The following is a 17,847-nucleotide window of genomic DNA, read 5'->3' on the forward strand; positions in this document are numbered from 1 at the left end:
AGTTGATATGTTAAAAACGTTTTATCTGATGTGTTCTGACGTAGTACTTTTAAAAAGTGTTGTCAGCAAAGCACATTGCCTTTAGTGTATGCTGAGTTGGTTGTTTTAGCTCCAGAATGAAGATTGTCAACAACTTTGCTTCTGTGGCACCATGGAACTTTTCTGGAATCAATAGTAAAGATTGTTTTTGGAGGAGACAGAACTTTTCTTCGGGACCAGCCTCTCTCCCAGGAACTGGGACTATGATAAAACCTACTTATCTTCCACTACTAAGTAAAAAGAGCATTTCTTTGAATTTGCCGTATCAGACATCTAGACAGCTTGCTATGCTTGTATGTCCACTCATCCCTCATTAAACGAGTACTTCCCTTTGAGAACTCGCTTTAAACAAGGGACATATTTACTTACCTTAGTTTACTCTATGACTGAACTCCCCCGCTAATACAAGGCTAATCCCTTCCCCATGACTCCAACCTGCCCTAGCCTCCCCTCAGCTGGCTCCATGGCAGCCTGACCCCCACACCTCCACCTGCCCTGCAGCAGTCTGATCCCTGTGCTGGCCCCACAGCCCCAACCCGCAGCAGCCTGAACCCCGCCGGCCCCGCAGACTGGGCCTGCGGCAGCCTGACTTTGCCTCCCCTCCATGCCAGTCTGGTAGACCTAACCTGCCACAGCCCAACCTAAACACCCCACCACACTGGACCACACAGCCAAACTTCTGCAGCCAGAACCCCCCACCCACCACGTGGACCCAACTGACAATCAGGTTTTAACCTTCCCTCCCACTCATGGCCCTAAACTGCCCCCAGTGTTTAAACTCCCCCCCCCCCCCCCCCAAACCTAAGGTTCACTTACCTTTCAAAAACAGTGCTACATGCTGCCACTCCTTTGCCGAGCTCTAGGAACCAAGCAGAGACTTACGTGCATTCTAATGAGAATTTAGTCTCCCCTTTACAAGTTTTCGCCAACGAGCACAAAGCTGGGAACCGATTGTGCTTGTAGAGTGAGGGATGAGTGTATAAAAAATTCCAAAACATAGCTGTGATGGGATCCCTTGGGTACAACCTGGAACTATGGGACTGCTTTACACTGTAACTCTCTAACTTGTGCTATGCTAGGGATAGCCAACCCATTTAAGCGCTGTGATTAGGGGTGTAAGTATTTGTTTAAAATAATTACAGGTTAAACAATTTAAAATTACAAATTAAATTATAAAATGTACTGGTTAATTATACTGGTTATAGTACCCACTTGCCAAGCCTTGCTGCTCCAACACAGAAAAGGTTGAGGTGCTGTGACATAGACACGGTCCTGCCAGGCCCTCCGACACAGATGTTGCCCTGACATGACCAGGGTCCAGCTGGCCATCCAACTTGCTACCGGGTAAGCTTTGTCGTAAGACTGATGGTTCCTGGGTAACTGATTAAATTTTTACGTCACGTGTCATGATCACCAAGTCATCAGCATATGGAGTCCCACACCCGCTTAAAATTGCTTGAGTCAGACACAAATTATATGGAGGTCAGCACCAACTAGCCACCCCAGCAAAATACCCTCTCTCATTGTGAAAGATCTGGAAGTGCAAGCTCGTTAATTAATTTGCCAGTCCTGCTAAGGGTAGTGGATATGCAACAACCCTTGTTAACTTGAGGTGAGATTCTCCAAATATTTCAGCCAACACCAGAGTTTTAGATGAAATATAAAACACATTTATTAAGTATAGAAAGGTAGATTTTTTGAGTGATTTAAGTTAGGCACATAAGAAATAAGAGGAATCTTGCAATCTAAATTCTGTACTTTTAAGTAAGATTTGAATCTCACCCCCCTAGATGTTTCAGGCAATTTGCACAGGCTGGATTCATTTCCCAACCTGAGACCAGTCTCCTTTGTTCAGATTTTCTAGATGTTCAGGTGGAGAAAGAGAGATGGTGAGTGATGATTTCACTGTCCTTTTATAATTTCTTCCATCTGCTAGGAAGATCCTTGCTACAAGATTAGGATTAGTTAGCCCTTATTGTATACATACCTTCTCTGGGGCAGTGAATCCTTGATGGGCAATCAACACAGGTTTGTCTAGTCCTGGTATAACTCTGTCTTGTTACTTACACCTTTGTTGCTACTGAAAGACTATTTGTGGGCATGCCTCATTTCACATTCTGTTTTAGTAACAGACCTAATGAAATACACTATAACGTCACACACACTAATGCAACAATTTAACCAATCAGAACTTTCAAAGTGGTACTTCACAAAGCATGCATTGTGCAAAACATAATCATACAACAGTAGTGAACGTGAGGGTTCCATAATGCTGTTTTAAGGTACAGAGTATTACAACAACATTACACTGCATGTGTTTTTATCACTGGGGAGAATCTGAGAACAGAGTGACTGTGGCCACACTTGACCAAAAGTTGGAAATGGCCATGCAAATGGCCATTTCGAAGATTACTAATGAGGCGCTGAATCGAATATTCAGCGCCTAATTAGCAGTCGGACGTTTCCGGTCGCGGCGCTTCGAACGCTCACGGCTACACAGGGGTCCTTTTTGAAAGGACTCCGCACATTTCAAAATCCCCTTATTCCTCTCAATGGAGGGGAATAAGGGGATTTTGAAATGTGCGGAATCCTTTCGAAAAGGACCCGCATGTAGCTGCACCGAGCTGTGAGCGTTCGAAGCGCCGTGGCTGGAAGCATCCTAATGCTAATGAGGCGCTGAATATTCAGTTCAGCACCTCATTAGTAACCTTCAAAATGGCCAAGTGTGGCCACAGCCAATATGACAGACAAGTCATGTTGTTAAGTGCACAACTGGAAAATGCTCTAATATTATGGTGGTGAACACTATCTAAGAGTTTATAAAGAACAGTATTAGGGGAGCCCTAGTTTTAAATCAGTCAGCTTATCATGTATTAAATTATTTGCTGTATTATCTGTTTTACTTTCAAAATGTGTTATCTAACATTTTAAAATTGCATATTTAATTGCAAGTCTAGACCAAACCTAAGCAAGGTTGATTTAGGTAAAAAATGAGGTTACTTAAGGGGAACCCTATCCAAAAACCCATTACTATACATTTTCTTGCTTTTGAGTTAACATTTGGCATACCTTTTTCCTCGACATCATATTCATCATAATCACTGACTCTGACCTTCTGTGTGTGTACTTTCTCATGCCACCTTCATCACTACAGTATCTGAGTAACTTCCGTTTGCACAAAACAATGTGCTAACGTCTGTCAAATGTCACTCATTCTTTCAACCTACCCTTCTCTTCCAAAATGAGATTTGTGCTTGAGCAGTGGAGTTGCTGAATGCTGTCTTCCTCCTGGAGTTTTCTATGATCTTAAATATTCTGGGCACATGCTGCTAAATGCCTGGAGGGTAAGGATTAATATTTTGTACTTGGTATGTTCAGTAATGTAATACACATACCATATTTCTTATAATTGTTTTATGGAAAATCATAACTCTTTAGTAATAGTAACATATCTTTTTATACAGCTGCACACCAATGAACTGAATGTTGTGGCACTCTACCATGAGGGAGGAATTAGGGGTGAGACTCAGAAGTTAATAGTTAGACAAAAAAGAGGGTGCTGAAGAGTAGCTATGTGGGTGACAAGGAAGAAAAGCAAAGCTGCGAGAGCTGCTGCTTCTTCCCTCAACACCCCCTCGACCCCCCCATGGCCTGTGTACACATAGGGCAAAAGTCCAGAAAACATGATATAACAGGCCTTTCATAGAACCATAGACTACTAGGACTGGAAGGGACCTCGGGAGGCCATCGAGTCCAGCCCCCTGCCCCAATGGCAGCACCAAGTACTGTCTAAACCATCCCTGATAGACATCTGTCTAACCTGTTCTTAAATATCTCCAGCGATGGAGATTCCACAACCTCCTTTGCAATGTATTCTACTGTTTGACCACCCTGACAGTTAGGAACTTTTCCCTAATGTCCAACCTAAACCTCCCTTACTGCAGTTTAAGCCCATTTCCTCTTGTTCTATCCTCAGAGGCCAAGAAGAACAAGTTTTCTCCCTCCTCCTTATGACACCCTTTAAGATACCTGAAAACCACTATCATGTCTCCCCTCAGTCTTCTCTTTTCCATACTAAACAAGCCCAGTTCTTTCAGCCTTTCTTCATAGGTCACATTCTCTAGACCTTCAGACATTCTTGTTGCTCTTTTCTTGACCCTCTCTAATTTCTCCACGTCTTTCTTGAACTGTGGTGCCCAGAACTGGACACACTACTCCAGCTGAGGCCTAACCAGCGCAGAGTAGAGCAGAAGAATGACTTCTCATGTCTTGCTCGCAACACACCTGTTAATGCATCCCAGAATCACGTTTGCTTTTTTTGCAACAGCATCACACTCTTTACTCATATTTAGCTTGTGGTCCACTATAACCCTTAGATCCCTTTCTGCTGTAGTCGTTCCTAGACAGTCTCTCCCCATTCTGTGTGTGTGAAACAGATTGTTCCTTCCTAAGTGGAGCACTTTGCATTTGTCCTGATTAAACTTCATCCTGTTTACCTCAGACCACTTCTCCAATTTATCCAGACCATTTTGAATTATGACCCTATCCTCCAAAGCAGTTGCAACCCCTCCCAGCTTCGTATCATCTGCAAACTTAATAAGCATACTTTCTATGCCAATATCTAAATCATTGATGAAGATATTGAACAGAACCGGTCCTAACACAGACCCCTGCGGAACCCCACTTGTTATACTTTTCCAGCAGGATTGAGAACCAGTAAGAACTACTCTCTGGGTACGATTATACAGCCAGTTATGCACCCACCTTATAGTAGCCTCATCTAAATTGTATTTGCCTACTTTTTTTTTTTTAATAAGAATATCATGTGAGACTGTATCAAATGCTTTACTAAAGTCTAGGTATACCACATCTACCGCTTCTCCCCTATATACAAGGCTCGTTATCCCATCAAAGAAAGCTGTCATATTAGTTTGACATGATTTGTTCTTTACAAACCCATGCTGGCTGTTCTCTATCACCTTACCACCTTCCAAGTGCTTGCAGATGATTTCTTTAATTACCTGCTCCATTATCTTTCCTGGCACAGAAGTTAAGATGACTGGTCTGTAGTTTCCTGAGTTATTCTTATTTCCCACCTCAGCTGGAGATGTCCTTTTCTTTCCCCGTCCTTCATCATCAGCTTAACCCACATAATAACCAAGGCACTCTTATTCTGGATTAATTGTCTACATATGGAGCTATTCAGGAAGAGCTTGAATAATTCCATTTATACACCAGCCTTAATGTCTGCATCAGAATCCCTCAGATATTTTCTCTACCTGTAAGAATTTTGCATATATAAGATAGAATCTTTGCCAAAAAATTTAAAACGCTATGGATGACTTGTTAGGTATTTCAGATTTCAAAATCTTTGATTAAAAACTGATTACAAAATGCAACAATTACAACAGAAGTTCTAAGTCAGGGAAACTATTTTCATAATACTTTGATTTTTTTTTTAAACGTGTGTAAGCTGTAATTTCTGAGTTCATTATTGTGCAAAACAATAAAATAAAATCACCTCTCTGGCAATTAGGTAATATGAATGCTTTAAATTTTAAATGTTAACAAGAATTTCAGAACTTTACTGAATGTTAATGCCAGTTGTAAATTAACTGCTTAATAGATAGCTAGTGAGCAGCATCATACTGCAGTTTGTGGCAGAGGATTTGAAAATTTGAATAGGAAATACATTAAGTAGAGCTGTTGAGTGACTGATAGCCTTGAATTTTCATTGTTGCTGGAAATACTTTACTCATCTAGCTTTTAGCCCTCTTATATATGAGAGAGATGTTAAAAATGATCAGTAAAAGCTTTTTGTGATCTATATATATGAACTTCCCTTCTTGGAAACAGGTTCGTAAGAATAAAAGAAACGAACTGTTACACATTTAAATTTAATTTTTATTAATATTCCCTTGTATTTGTTCTGTATTGAAGCTGTACACGTTTTTACTCATATTGAAGATAATTTGATACGAACGAGGTGTAATGCACAATTTTTTAAAATAATAGGTATTTTGTAGGCATTTGGTGAAATCCTACTCTTGGTGAAATCAATAGCAAAACTCCACAGACAAGTGTGGACCGCATTCCACCCTTGGTCTCCAGTGAATGCCAGTCCCTTTTTTCATTAGAGGAGGAAAACTGGTATTATTTTTTCCTAGTCATTAACTACTGTGTGATCAGTATCCAATACGGTTCAATAACTTTTTTAGAAATTTGGTTTTGTTTTGTTTTCTTTTTAGGAAATGTTGGAAGTACTGCAGAGATGAACTTGTTTTTGGATGATCCAGAATTTGCAGAAATTGTGCTGAGAACAGAACAAGCTATAGAGTGTGAAGTCTTTCCAGAAAGAATTTCCCAAGGATCTAGTGGGAGCTATTTTGTCAAGGATCCAAAGGAGGTGAGTGTATTATTGACCAATCAGACATAGTAAGTGCAACTCATTTTATTTGAAAAAGTGTAAGAAAGTGATATTCTGTTGTTTAACCAAAACAAGTGTCTTCCTTACGTAAACGGTGCTGTGTTAATTTAGTTTAGTTTTTGTTCATTAAGAAGACAGCTGAGAAAATCAGTTTGATCAGGTAGCTTGCCACATTACTGCATCTGGCAAAACAAGGTAATCTGAAGATCATTTTTTTTTTGCAATTTATTCAGATACACTTGAATGGCTGTTGCTAATCAAAATATATGGAAAGTGGGATCTCTTGTGCTGTTTGAAAAGGATTCTTTGTACTGCAAAATTCTGATATTCTTTTCTTTCCATGTTAAGAGATTACCATAAACTTCATAAAATTCAAAAACTTGAAGGTATTGAAGTACAGGTTGAACTTCTTCTTTAATCTTGTACTCTTGCTGTTCAACTGCTTGTTTAGATCAAAATGAACTATTATAAAACAGAATATGATCAGTGATGGCAAACTGTTTTCCAGGTCCATAAACATCTTAAGATGCAAATTGTGAATTGTTCAGATAAACTGATTCTCACACATGAAAGTATTATGTGAGCACATGGTAATTAACTTGGCTTTTGTTTGTTTTTTTTTTCTTAGAAAACTATTGGAGTGTTCAAACCAAAATCTGAAGAGCCTTATGGTCATCTGAATCCGAAATGGACCAAATACTTTCACAAGATTTGTTGTCCTTGCTGTTTTGGCAGAGGCTGCCTTGTTCCTAATCAGGGATACCTTTCTGAAGCTGGTGCCTTTCTTGTGGACACCAAACTAGGATTAGGAATTGTACCTAAAACTAAGGTAAAATTTTTTGTGTAGTACACTAGGACTTAAATGTGCAAAATAAATGATGCAATGTTGCAGTGTAGAATAAAGTTAAGAATTTTTATTTCCGAGAGAGAGAAACAATTTCAAGTGCATTGCATGAGCCATTGAGAGAGGGCTGGATAGAAGGTAAGTGGATCGAGGGGCAGACTTTAACTGCTGTAGCATATTCCCTTCCAGACTCTCTAATGGAACTAAGGAGTCCTGGGGAAGGGAACTTACATTTCTCTGCCTTCAACAAATAGCTGTTAAACCCACCAGCAGAATGCATGCCTCATCATTTTGCAGTGGTTGGTCCACATAGGAAATAATGCCTATTATTGCTATCAGCTGTCCCCCTAGATAAAGCTGCAAATCCTGCTGATAACCAACATGGGAGATTATGGTTTTATATGATCAATTTTTTTTAGGTAAAAAAGCCAAACTAATTAGGAAATTGCATTTAAAACACCACTTTGAAGTTATTTTAAAGTTGCAAATTCAAGCACTCAGCAATTAAAGAGAGATCCCACAGCTTTTGCATGTGCATTATGACACAGTCTTTAATTATGTGATCAGATTATTTTTTCTTCAAAAACACTCCCTAATTCACTGCCTAGGATGGGTAGTGTTGCAGGAATATATCAGGAAATATTGGTCAATTTAAACATTTTTCTCTCCAGGTCTACATTCCCCAGCCATAAAATGGGGATAGTATCACCTACTTTACTGGCAGTGTTATACAGACATAGTCATTAATGTTTGTGAAGCACTCAGACACTCATGAAGGCACCATAAATATGCCCAAAAGGAAACCATTAATTTTATATTCAGTACAAGATCTGGATGGTGAGCTTAAATAAGACCTGGGGGGAGAGATACTGGGGCAACATCATTTGGCTTCCTTTTACATGTACATTGTTTTCCTAAGGTTGGGCAACTTTGGTTCATTATTTCATAATTTTGAGTGGTTAATTTTGCAACTTAAATATTATTTTAATATAGTTCTTTAACTATAGTAGCAGTACCAAGCATTTATATTAAAATAGGGGGCAGCTCTAAGTACTGTTTTCTAGAATTTCCAGACCTATAGTATATTTTTAATATTCTGTTATTTGTAACTTTGCACTGAATTTTCTTGTGTTTTTAAATATTGCTTGGCATAGTTGATTGGTAGAAAAATCTTACTGCAAATCTGTAAGTCTGAAAGGTGGTCTGTGTTAGTCTGTATCTGCAAAAACAACGAGGAGTCCCGTGGCATCTTATAGATGAGATTTATTTGGGCATAAGATTGTATCTGACACATGTCTTTTACCCATATAAACTCATGCCCAAATAAATCTGTTAATCTGTAAAATACCACAAGACTTCTCATTTCTGTAACTGATTATCCAAGTTAAAGCATGACACAAAATTGCTTATTTTTAAGGTTGTCTGGCTTGTCAGTGAGACCTTTAACTACAGTACAATTGATCGTGCAAAATCAAGAGGGAAAAAATATGCTTTAGAAAAAGTCCCAAAAGTTGGGAAAAAATTTCATCGAATTGGACTGCCTCCTAAGGTAAGCTCTTTTGGGAAGCTTTACATTGTTAGTTTGGTAATGCCTTGCCTATACAGGATATTTCCTTTTCATTTAGCAAAGTAGGACGTTCATAGGTAGCTTGAGCCACAGGAGATGAAAGCTTGTGTTCTTTAGGCATGCTCAGCAGTGTGACCCCGGCTCAGAAAAAATTCATTTGCGTTCACACATCAGTTGAGCCAACCTAGGGCTTGGACCCAAGGTCTCTTAGGGATGTAGAACCAAGTCATATTCTTTTGCTGGGTCATGGAAGCATCCTGGAGTTTCTGATTGCAGAGCTGCAGCCAGTCAGCACAGTGGCCAGAAGGTCTGGCCAAACATGCTCTCCCTTCTTGTTCTATCTCCTCACTGCCCTGCCCTGCCCTGCCCTGCCCTGCCCTGCCCTAGGCAAACACCATGCGGCAAAGTCGATATGTGGAAGATAGTTCCCAATTGCCCGTTGTAAAAATCAAGAATTGTGAATTTTTATCTTGTTTGATAGCACTAGAGGCCAGTATCCTAACTATCCTCAGAATGGGTGCTCATATGGCCGTTTTTCTGCTAGGCTAACACAGCGTGGAGGTGGAGAGCCTTGTTCTTGGATTAGGTGGTAGCATAATATAAAGGCTTCTCAAACTGCACTCATTCTATAAAGACAGCTACCAGAGGAGCTAATTATGCAGAGTATGTTCTCCTTATGGGTACCTGAGTCCTGTCCATAGCACTACCACAGTTAGGAAACAGTGTGGAATTTTCCCACAGTGCACCACATTCCTAGACTCCCTATAGGGGGAGGGGGAAAAGTGGTGTGCAAGACTCATTGGGGGTAGACTCACTTTGATTTGGGTGCAGAGCAGTGCACATGCCAGAGCCCTGGGTTCAGACTTAAGTCAGAAAATTCTTAGTCTAGGGTTAAAATAGAGTATAGCTGGTCAACCGCGGGGTTCTCCAGCCCTCATAAATTGACTTGTCCCACAAACCCTAGGCTTATATTGTAGTTCAACAAAAGGACTGCTAGGTTTACCTGTCTAAGCAAATTTATGCCCACATATGATATCATATTTTATTCCTTTAAACTTCTTTTAAAATCTGACTGCACTGTATCATTTCACAGCTACACTTGCTAACAAGAGCATTTTAAAATTTGCTGTCTTCCCATGGAGGTGGTGGTTGCATTTTTCCTTTCTTCTTTCCATTCTCCCCCTGCCTATGCCATCTATTTTCCCTTCAGTATCTCTTCTATATTGTATATGAATTGTTGTTAATCTCCTCCATCTTTCTTGTGGTGAGTTCTCATCCAACCACCCAGTGATTCCTCTCATTTGCTTTCCTTTCTTGTATCCCCCATTTCTACTTAATACCCACCCTAACTTTATTTTATTTTATTGAATCCCTGTCTCCTGATCAAAACTTCACACACTGCTTCCTCACCCATAAAATCATAGTCATGCTCTTCTGGCATCTCCAAAATATCATTATGTTCTCTTACAAATCAAGTAAATATACACATGCAGGTTATGCCATTGTCTGATCACATGTAACATACTCACAATAGCACTTCATATGATACTACTCTTAGGGAAGGGCTAGCTCAGTGGTTTGAGCACTGGCCTGCTAAACACAGAGTAGTGAGTTCAGCCCTCAAGGGGGCCGTTTAGAGATCAGGGGCAAATAAATTTAAAAAAGGGAGTGGGGGGGAAGAAACCCATCAGGGATAGTGATAGATCCTGCTGTGTGAATAGGGGACTGGACTCAATGACGTCTGAGGGGTCCCTTCCAGCTCTGTGAGATAGGTATATCTTAACATGTTTCCCAGAAGAATGTTGTCCACTAACATGCAGCTTTTCCCTCTGAACACAAGCACAGCCTCTCATCCTCTTGAGTGTTTTCTTTGCCATGTTCCCTCCCTCACACACAGTTTATTTCACAGTTTTCTTCTTCCTCAGATACTGTTATGGAAATTTATTTTTGGGCTCATGAGGTTATACTCTTTTTAAAAAGCTTGTTGGTGTTGTTGCTACCATTTCTGTGACTCAGACATGAAATGTGAATATTTGTTAGAATGGGACATTTTCTCCATTAACGTAGTGTTCTGGATGAGCTTATCATGACATACTGAACCACATGTCACAGATCTGGAAGCTACTTGACTTTCTTTTTGCTTCGAACACTGCCTGTGAACACTCAGTCCATTGGACTGCTTTGTGTTGCTAAATATAGAGCAAGTTACTCACCTGAAGTAGAGAACAGTATTTGGCTGGTGCTTTAGACAAGCTGAGACTTTTTTCAGGAATTTGAAAAAAAAAAAAAAATTCTCAAAGTATCTCAGAACATACCAAGATCCTTCCATATGAAAATGAGGTCTGTTCTAAAAATCAGGACATACACATACAGTCCCTTTAGTCAAGATCTTTCTTCCAAAGTTACTTCTCTACTGCTGTGAAACGTGTCTGTCCTTCCTTTTGGCATCTTTCGAATGACTCCTGATCTTGTTCCAATCTGATAACAGCTTTCAGATTATGACAATGTTAAAACACTTACTGCTTTTCTTTCAGTAAATTTATGTCATGTATTAATATGTTTTGGTTTTGAGCAAAAACATTGTTTTCTGACACACTGCTTACATGCAAACTAAGTCTAGAATGCTATTCTGGTATAGTACTCTAATTATAAAGAAATCTTAAAGTAGTAATAGTTTTAGTTGTATTTAAATCTCTAAAATGCAGTTATCTAGAAACTGGCAGCAGGGGACTATTTTGTATATTTAACATTTTCTATGGCTTATTTTGAGCAGCACTGTCAATTTCTATGTTTAGTGCTCAGAAGGACACTGTCAGTTATTTCAGTCAACTTTTAAACTTCAGCTATTTGATTACATTTTCTAAATGCAGGTTTTTAAAATTGCAGGTTGGCTCCTTCCAGCTGTTCGTTGAAGGATATAAAGAAGCTGAGTATTGGCTCAGGAAATTTGAAACGGATCCTTTACCTGAGAATACTAGAAAACAATTTCAGTCACAGTTTGAGAGATTAGTTGTTTTAGACTATGTCATCAGAAACACAGGTATTTCATGTACTGTCCCTCAGTTCTCTCTGCTTGCTCATTTGAGTGAGAGATTGTGCTGAGTGACAGTAACATTTTTCTAATTCGTTTCACAAATCTGAAACTTGTTTGCAAATGAAGTTATGGAAACTAGTACAGGTTGAACCTCTCTCGTCCAGGTAGAACTCTCTCTCTTTCTGCAATATCCATAATCTGCTGTGATTTTAGTTAGCTAGATGACAACTTATCATGGGTGTAGTCAAGTTTCCTGTGCTCCCATAAAGTTTGTTTCCAGCCACCAGTCCTGGCTCTGTGTTCTGTGGTGTTGTTTGTCTGTAATTCATCCCGAAATGTCTTCTCAGAGCCCAGTAAGTAGTGGAAGAGTTGGTAATGCTATTAGACAACATTGACCACCTGTTGTGCAGCAAGTTCTCTGCTTTGGCACTGGTCAGGTCCCAATGGTGATGGACTAGAGAGGTCCAACCTGTAGCTCCAAAAGTTTTTTGTCTTTGAAATTTATCAGATATTATAGTAGCCATTTAAGCAATTACTGGCTTTTGTAAGTCACAATGAGGGCTAGAGCAATATTATAGCAAGTGAAGCACATAAGCCCATCCAGGGATTGGTCTTTTTATCTACGTTGGGAATATTTGCTTTCTGGTTTCTTCTCCATTACTAGCAGTGAGGAAGGCTCACAGGACCTGTGTCCTTAGTTCTACTTCTCATATCCTAGTCACGCTGTAAGGTACATACTATGATTTCAAGACCCCTTAACTAGCAGGAGGCGCATTTGCTGCCAGATATTTTGAAAAGTGGGAGAAGATGGCAGTCCAGCTGCATATCTCTGCACAACTGAGTCTATTCATCAGGAGCAAGCACTGAAAGAAAAATGAACTTTGGCCCTCAGCATCTCCTGCTGAACAAACTTTCTTGTTTGTAGCTAGAGGCTGATGTTCTATTGCAAGCTATGTAGGTACACAGTTTCTTCACAAGCTGGAAGCACATTTCCTATAGGTCTTACCACTGCAATCTCCTCTTATGTTCCTCTATTCCTGGTTAGGGATGCAGGAGACACTCAGGAAATCCTGCTGAGAATGCATATCACTTTAAACTCCCTTAAGGAAAAAAGTATGAAGTTAAGGCTATCATTGTGCTTTTTGATTACCCTTACAGTCTGCCAGCCAGTTTTCTAAGCTTGATCCCAGCGTCCTCAAACATTCATGGATTTTTATCTATGCCATATTATTTTGAAGAGAAAAAACTAAAAAGAGAATGTATAGTGGCATCCACACAACCAAATTATGTACAGAAACAGCCAAGAGTGGAACAGCCAAAGGTTTGGAGGTTTATCCAAAATGATGAAGAGTGATCTAAATGCACCAGCTTTCAGTCTCTACACAATCCCCCTTCTACTCAGGAGATCCTGTGAAAGATTTTACAATGTACCATTGTGTTTTCCTGGTAGAGAATGGTTACTCCTGGGGAAATTGTGTGCCAAAATATTAAAAATTCTATGGACAGTGTTTTCCAAAATAACACAATATAATTGTGCCAGCTACAATTGTTTTAGTAACGTGTTTCGAAATACCCATCAACAAGTATGTCTCTACCTCTTTTTTTGTCTGTCTGTTTTGTTAATGTTTTTTACAAATAGGTTCCTTACTAGGCATATTAATACAGAACTTTGAATGATGATTCATTTATACTACAATAAAGAAATGTATCTCCTGCACCCCTCAGGAGCAGTGCAAACGTTTGGTAGACTCAGAGACAATGGAGAAGCTGAAAGAAAGGAAAAGAATTGCTGGGTCTTAGCTTGGTAGCAAACCTTCAGTGTTGTGTTTTGGGGAGGAAGGGGACTGGCTCTAGGGAGGTGGCGAGGGAGAGGGAGCAGAAGGGATTCTGAAATAAGGCTGCACAAATCCTTATGGAGACCTTAGCTGACCCCTAGACTCTCCCATTCAGCTGTGCACTTTTGCCCTTCTCTGCATTTGTCTCTTACCCCCATCTCAGCGATCTCCATTCTTCCCATCCCATTCAGCCCCTGGCTCAGTGTTGTCCCCTGCTAGTTCCCGTATCTGCCCCAGTTTGTATGACACCCCACACCAACAGTCCTGCATGCTGTGCTTAGTTCCCTGCCCCATAGTATCCTTTGCTGGCTCCGTAACTTCTGACACCTCCCTCTCAGTGGCTGGCTGTTCTAGCCAATGAGACAGCTGGCCATTCTGGCCTGTGGGCTAGCTGATCCTTCTGGTGCTGCATCAGCCTCTAGTAAATGAAAGATGTAACTGCAGCTTCCTTTTGCCTCCCCATCAGAATCAATTATTTTGTAGAGAAGAAGCAGCTGCAGGGGACATGTAACTGTGCTCTTGCACAGTCGTGCAGAATTACCTCAGAGGACCTTTTTGCTGTGTGTACTTAGCTAAACTTGAGTTATGGAGGAGGGCCCTTTCTCCACCAACCCAGAGACAAATTGCTGCTGCTCCTACTGGCGCTTTTTCCTCATGCCTTGGGTAAAGAACACACACCATATAGCCAACTTATTCTGAGAAAATAGGTTCAAATACATTCTCTTGATCGTCTTGATATTATGTGGTTTGCCCAGACAGTCAGGAAAGCTGACTTAGTAATGCATGAGTCAACACATCATTTGAATTAATAACATGAAAATATACATCTTTCCAGTCAAGCTAATACAGGTTGAACCTCTCTAATTCAGAACTCTGTCATCCAGCAAACTCTTTAATTGATCATGATTTTAGTTAGCCATATCACCACTTATCATGGGCATGGCCAAGTTTCATGTGGTCCCAAAAGGTTTGTTTACAGCTCCGAGTCCTGGCTCTCAGTGGTCTGTGCTGTTGTTTAGCTGTAATTTACCCCAAATATCTTTTAAGAGCCCAGTAAGCAGTGAAGTGTTAGTAATGGCATTGAAAATACTGACCTCCTGTTGCCTGGCAAGGTCTCTTGTCTAGCACCAGTCAGTTCCTGAGGGTGTAGGACAAGAGAGGTTCAATCTGTACTAGTTTTTCTGCAAACGCGTTAGGAACAAGTGTGTTTTGATAGAAAAATATTTTTGTGAATGTTTTCCCTTGTTCTTCTAACAAACACCTTCCGTTTACAATAATGAATTATTTTACAACATTATTTTAAGATCAGGTAATTGAAAAAGACTTGCAAGTTCCCACAACAATTTTTGTTTCCTTGTTTGAAGACAGGGGCAATGATAACTGGTTGGTCAGATACGAAAAGCAAGATGATGTTATTGACCTTGCAGATATGGTAAGGTTTTTTTGGTTTTGTTTTGTTTTGTTTTTTTTCCCCTCCAAAACTATTTCAACTCATAAAATTTGAGCAGTTTAGCTGAAATGCTGATGCACAGTGCCTTACCAAGGAATGTAATAAGTGTACTCCTACTGAAATATGTGATATATCTTTCTTGTCAGCTATTGCATACTGCAATACATGCAACTATTAATGGACTTCATAGCTTACTAAAGCAACAAGTGGAGGTAACACTTGTGCTATAACAGTAAAGATTCTGCTCATGTATAAATGCAGTCTGTTAGTTACTTTATTAATATGCTCTGATCTAATATTTAGTCTTGGTTTTGTTGGTTTAAGTTAAATCCTTCAGGTTGTCTCAGTATAATTGATTTTGGCTGTTTATACTGTTCACAGAGGCTAATCAGTGGATCTAAACCTTACTTTCCTGACTTTTGGCCCCATTAAGTAACCAACTTAATACCTTTTTTTGTTGTTGTTTAGTTTAAAGCACTTGTAGTGATGTTGATAAACCAGCTGTATTTAAAAAAGTGTAATGCAGTTTTGTTACATACTTAATTTTGTGTATTCTGTATGGTTATTTCAGTTACTAATAATTTGGAAATTATCTTACTTTAGGATAGCCAATGGACTACTAGTAAAGAACCTGTTATTAAAATTGCTGCAATTGATAATGGCTTAGCTTTTCCCTTTAAACATCCTGATGAGTGGAGAGCATGTGAGTATCAAGTTCCTAATCTTCAGTTTTAGGGAAACGCTTTCTTCAAACTGTAATCCTGGTTTGCTTTCGCCACAGTAACTTTGTTTTTGTTAAACAAGGTATGTTTTTTTTCCCTGAGGAAATAAACGAATACTGATCATGGCATTTTACTGTGGTTCTTTTGAATGTGTTTTGTGCTTTGTAGTCACTTGCTAGCTTTCTTTTTCACCCACTACTTATGACTAGAGGGTTACTAATATGATGCGTCAATACTAATACATACTTACATATGTGGGGTTGGAAGGACTTTAGGGATGTATCTTTCGTGGGCACTTTCTGTTTGTTGTCACAGAATTTCTCAAGTGCTAAATTCCCAATTTATTTATATAAATGGGATTGGCCCTGTTTCTTCCTGTTACAAAACAAACTGTTCTTCATCTTTTTGTAAAGCTTACTGACATTGGTAAAAATAGTGATCTATAAATTCTACCTTATTTTGTTTTTCAAATGCTAAGATAATTTTTACGTAGGGCAGCTTTGAGCAAATTTAAATTCAGTGGATGTTGGTTTATACTAATCCCAGTCTCTTAACTTTTGGTTGAAGGCAACATTTTGCTAGGAGTTGATCCCTAATGTGATTTAGCTGTTGGCCTCGGGCATGATACTTATTCCAATAAACTCTTTCATATCCAGCATTCTATGATCTGGAACTCTCAAATAGCTGGCATTTTACCATAAGTACAGTATTATGAAAGTAAAGACAAATAAATGCAACAAATACAGTATAGGTTTACAGGCTATAATGCTACTATTGTGGTAAATAAAGTACTCTGAATATGGTTTTGTTCGTAAATATCTAATCTTGTTTTTCTTCAGTGTTAGGAATACTAGGAATAGTTCTTTATTATCCAGAATATTTGAATATCTGGCAACCTCCTGGCCCTGGGGCTGCTGGATATGAAAGAGTGTACTGTAACACCTTTAGGAAGAAAGACACTGGTTATAGGGAGACTTGGGAGGCTGCAGCCGGGGAAAGAAGCACTGGGATGTGTGTAGGTCTGCAGTCAGGGAAAGGCACTTCCCAGCACTTTCTTCCTTAGCTGCAGTCCTGCAAACCTGCTTTTTGCTTATGGGCAACTTCCAGATAATGTAACTTCTATGCTGAGAACTGGGAAGTAGCTAAATAAGTGGAATCCGCTGTATTATAATACGAAAATTAACGAGCATTACCATTTTTCAGTTCAATATACATTTTATTAATTTCAACACATCAGCTTCTTTAGATTAGACAATATTGGTGCAGTACCACTTATAAAAATAAAACCTGCATTTCTGTGTGGTTCAGAGGCCTTGGCTCTGGAATGCAGAGCTGCTTTTATCTAACTAAAAAGTGTTCTATAACGCACATAAATTTCATCGTCTGTTCTTTCACAGATGATAACTTTGAGAAAAGTCCCTTGTTATAGTTAATATATTTTATTTTTTCAAACTATTTTTAAGAAAATATTTTAGTAAGTTGTTAAGATTTGTATGTTTAAATCAAATCAGTCTGGAAGTAGTTTTGTGATCATAGACCATATTTCACTCCAAGACAAATGCTATAACTAACTGGGCATATAGGGGAGTATACACTATTTTATTTTGGAATAGGAGACATTTTAAATTTTTTGTTCCATTTAAAAATTTGTTGTTACCCTACTTTTTTTAAACATTGTCTATAGTTGCTGAAAAATTAAAGCCTTTTACATCCATCACATTTAGCTTGTAATTACTGGCAAACACAGAGAATATAATAATGGCAAACAAATTTGGAAAGATATATGTAAATAACCTTTGGTAACTTTTGAGTGACAGATATGTATCAAAATACTAAACTAATAGTATGTTGTTTTGTAAGATTTCTGCCAGTAGCAGATCATTTGACTCCAACTTCTACCTGTTAATTAATCAAGACATTAAACTGTTT

At 39.1% G+C, this 17,847-nt stretch overlaps 1 protein-coding gene across 2 annotated transcripts in view; it reads left to right on the forward strand.

Annotated features, from left to right (window-relative positions):
* The window catches only part of PI4K2B (phosphatidylinositol 4-kinase type 2 beta), a 32,754-nt gene that overhangs the window by 2,705 nt on the left and 12,202 nt on the right, over positions 1-17,847 (forward strand). For both annotated transcript variants that reach the window (XM_074992565.1, XM_074992564.1), the window contains exons 2-7: positions 6,288-6,445; positions 7,095-7,295; positions 8,728-8,859; positions 11,764-11,917; positions 15,111-15,178; positions 15,800-15,899. In XM_074992565.1, coding sequence (XP_074848666.1) covers positions 6,288-6,445; positions 7,095-7,295; positions 8,728-8,859; positions 11,764-11,917; positions 15,111-15,178; positions 15,800-15,899 — 813 coding nt within the window. The remainder of the gene's footprint in view (positions 1-6,287; positions 6,446-7,094; positions 7,296-8,727; positions 8,860-11,763; positions 11,918-15,110; positions 15,179-15,799; positions 15,900-17,847) is intronic.

Source organism: Carettochelys insculpta, chromosome 4 (genome assembly GCF_033958435.1).
Source record: "Carettochelys insculpta isolate YL-2023 chromosome 4, ASM3395843v1, whole genome shotgun sequence".
NCBI lineage: Eukaryota > Metazoa > Chordata > Testudines > Carettochelyidae > Carettochelys > Carettochelys insculpta.